Source organism: Ammodytes marinus (assembly GCF_949987685.1).
Source record: "Ammodytes marinus genome assembly, chromosome: 8".
NCBI classification, from domain to species: Eukaryota; Metazoa; Chordata; class Actinopteri; order Uranoscopiformes; family Ammodytidae; genus Ammodytes; species Ammodytes marinus.
In genome coordinates, this window is record NC_137212.1 from 1,052,629 (window position 1) to 1,055,128 (window position 2,500).

Sequence of the window (2,500 nt, forward strand, 5' to 3'; positions counted from 1 at the left end):
CGATGTAATCATTTATTATTCTTAACCGTAGCGTAACCCTAACATAAACCTAATTCACTTACACACACATAGACACATGCACACACACACATTTTTGTAAAGCTTTACTTGTGAGGACATTCATTGACATAATGCATTCCCTAGCCCCTTACTCTAACCATCAAAACTAAATGCCTAACCCCAACCCTTACACTAACCCCAACATAAACCTAATTCATACCTGAACCTTAAAACCTAGTGTTAACCCTCAAACAGCCCTTTAAAGGCCTGTCCTTAAAACCTAGTGTTAACCCTCAAAACAGCCCTTTAAAGGCCTGTCCTTAAAACCTAGTGTTAACCCTCAAACAGCCCTTTAAAGGCCTGTCCTTAAAACCTAGTGTTAACCCTCAAACAGCCCTTTAAAGGCCTGTCCTTAAAACCTAGTGTTAACCCTCAAACAGCCCTTTAAAGGCCTGGCCTTAAAACCTAGTGTTAACCCTCAAACAGCCCTTTAAAGGCCTGGCCTTAAAACCTAGTGTTAACCTTCAAACAGCCCTTTAAAAGTGAGAACAACAAATACTTTAGTAAACGCTCTACATCGTTACCTGCATAATGATTTTTCCATAGCTGTTCTTCAGCGTTGTGACGGCGTCGCTGTGAGACAAACTGTCAACGGACTGACCGTTAATACTGACGATCCTATCTCCCACCTACAGACGGACAGACAGGCAGACAGAGAGGGAGACAGAGAGACAGACAGATAGAGAGAGACAGACAGACAGACAGAGAGAGAGGGAGACAGACAGAGAGGGAGACAGAGAGACAGACAGAGAGAGAGGGAGACAGACAGAGAGGGAGACAGACAGACAGACACACACACACACAGGCAAATATTAGTATTGTCAGTTACAGAATAAAGTTACAATAAAGACAATTTACAAAAAATTGTAATCCCTCCAAAATCTATTCAGTGCAAAGTTTGATGAGATATTGAGTTCACAAGAATATCAAAAACTCAAAAACATAAAGTGGCCTTCAGCTATCACCGGCATAAAAACACTTAACAAATACAATAGTGTTCCTTACGGTATTTAGCCGCTGCTTGTTTTTTTTTTTTTTGTGGAATTTTTCATGTCTATTTGTATGTATTTTTGTGTGAAAGCTTGTTGTTGTTTTTTGTGTGAAAAATGAAAAAGGCAAGGCAAGGCAAGGCAAGTTTATTTCTATAGCACAATTCAGACACAAGGCCACTCAAAGTGATATACAGGGGCAAGATTAAAACACATTATAAAACATTTAAAAGCGAATAAAAGAAGCAAATAAAATGGAAATTGCAGGTTAAAATGGAAACAAAAAAGTCTTCAGACTCGATTTAAAAGAAGTGAGAGTTGCAGCAGACCTCAAGTTCTCTGGGAGTTTGTTCCAGATCTTTGGTGCATAATAACTAAAAGCTGCTTCTCCTTGTTTAGTCCTAACTCTAGGGACTGTAAGTAAACATGTCCCAGACGACCTAAGGGCTCTGGACGGTTCATAACGTATCAGCATATCAGTAATGTATTTTGGCCAATGAATAAAAAATAAATAAAAAAATACAATAGTGAAAAAGTGTTATCAATTGTGCAAAGGTTTGTAATAGTGCAAAACATTTAAACATAGTATTCTCATTCATTCTATCCCGTGTGTTTCACCTTGAGTCTGTGTGTCTTGGCTGCGACTCCGTTTGCTTGAATCATAGCGATGAATATTGGGATGTCCCCCAGAGGGCTGCCCTTTCCCCCGGCTATACTCACACCCAGGGAGTCACACACACCCTGGGGTTCAAGAGTCAAGATAGAGGGGATTTAAGACATTCAATTACATATATATCATTTTTTTAATATATTTTTTTTATTAACAATATGGCATAATGGACATGAAGAAATTGAACTTTATATTTTATACAATTTTTTTATACAAATTTTTCGGTGTCCTTGAGTGTCATGAAAGGCGCCCTAAAAATAAAATGTATTATTATTATTTTATGATTATATTCGTATATGAAATATTACTCATATTTGACATTTGACACAATAAGGAGTGGTTTAAGACATTTAATTATATACAGCTCCGGAAAAAAATCAACAGACCACTCCAAATATTCAGTGTCACTCGTTTTACTCTTTATAGGCATTTGATTGAGTAATAAGGAAATTTTGGTTTTATAATATAAACTACTGACGACATTTCTACCAGGGAGGGGGGCATAGTAATGAAGTGTATTTATAGAGCGCTTTTTTTAATCTCAGCAAGTGATTAGTACATACAGAAGAACTTGCTTTTATCGAAACAATAGATCAGGGATGAATGAAACAAACACACACAAAAACATTTATTTTAAAAATCTTTTACATCCATAAGATCTGTCAGTCTTTATCAGGAAGGAGACCAATTTTTTACCATATATATATTTGTGAATTTTCAGTGTACTGTAATATTTAGTTTTATGTGTAAGTGTGTACGGTATGTGTACTCTGCTGAATTA

The 2,500-nt window shown here is 36.6% G+C and overlaps 1 protein-coding gene across 1 annotated transcript in view; it reads right to left on the reverse strand.

Annotated features, from left to right (window-relative positions):
- LOC307253911 (multiple PDZ domain protein-like) overlaps positions 1 to 2,202 on the reverse strand; it is a gene marked incomplete at both ends in the record, with an annotated part of 4,143 nt that extends 1,941 nt beyond the window's left edge. Inside the window, 3 exons of the mRNA XM_080032134.1 lie at positions 585 to 689; positions 1,668 to 1,790; positions 2,194 to 2,202. Coding sequence (XP_079888260.1) covers positions 585 to 689; positions 1,668 to 1,790; positions 2,194 to 2,202 — 237 coding nt within the window. The remainder of the gene's footprint in view (positions 1 to 584; positions 690 to 1,667; positions 1,791 to 2,193) is intronic.
- Positions 2,203 to 2,500: the final 298 nt, after the last annotated feature.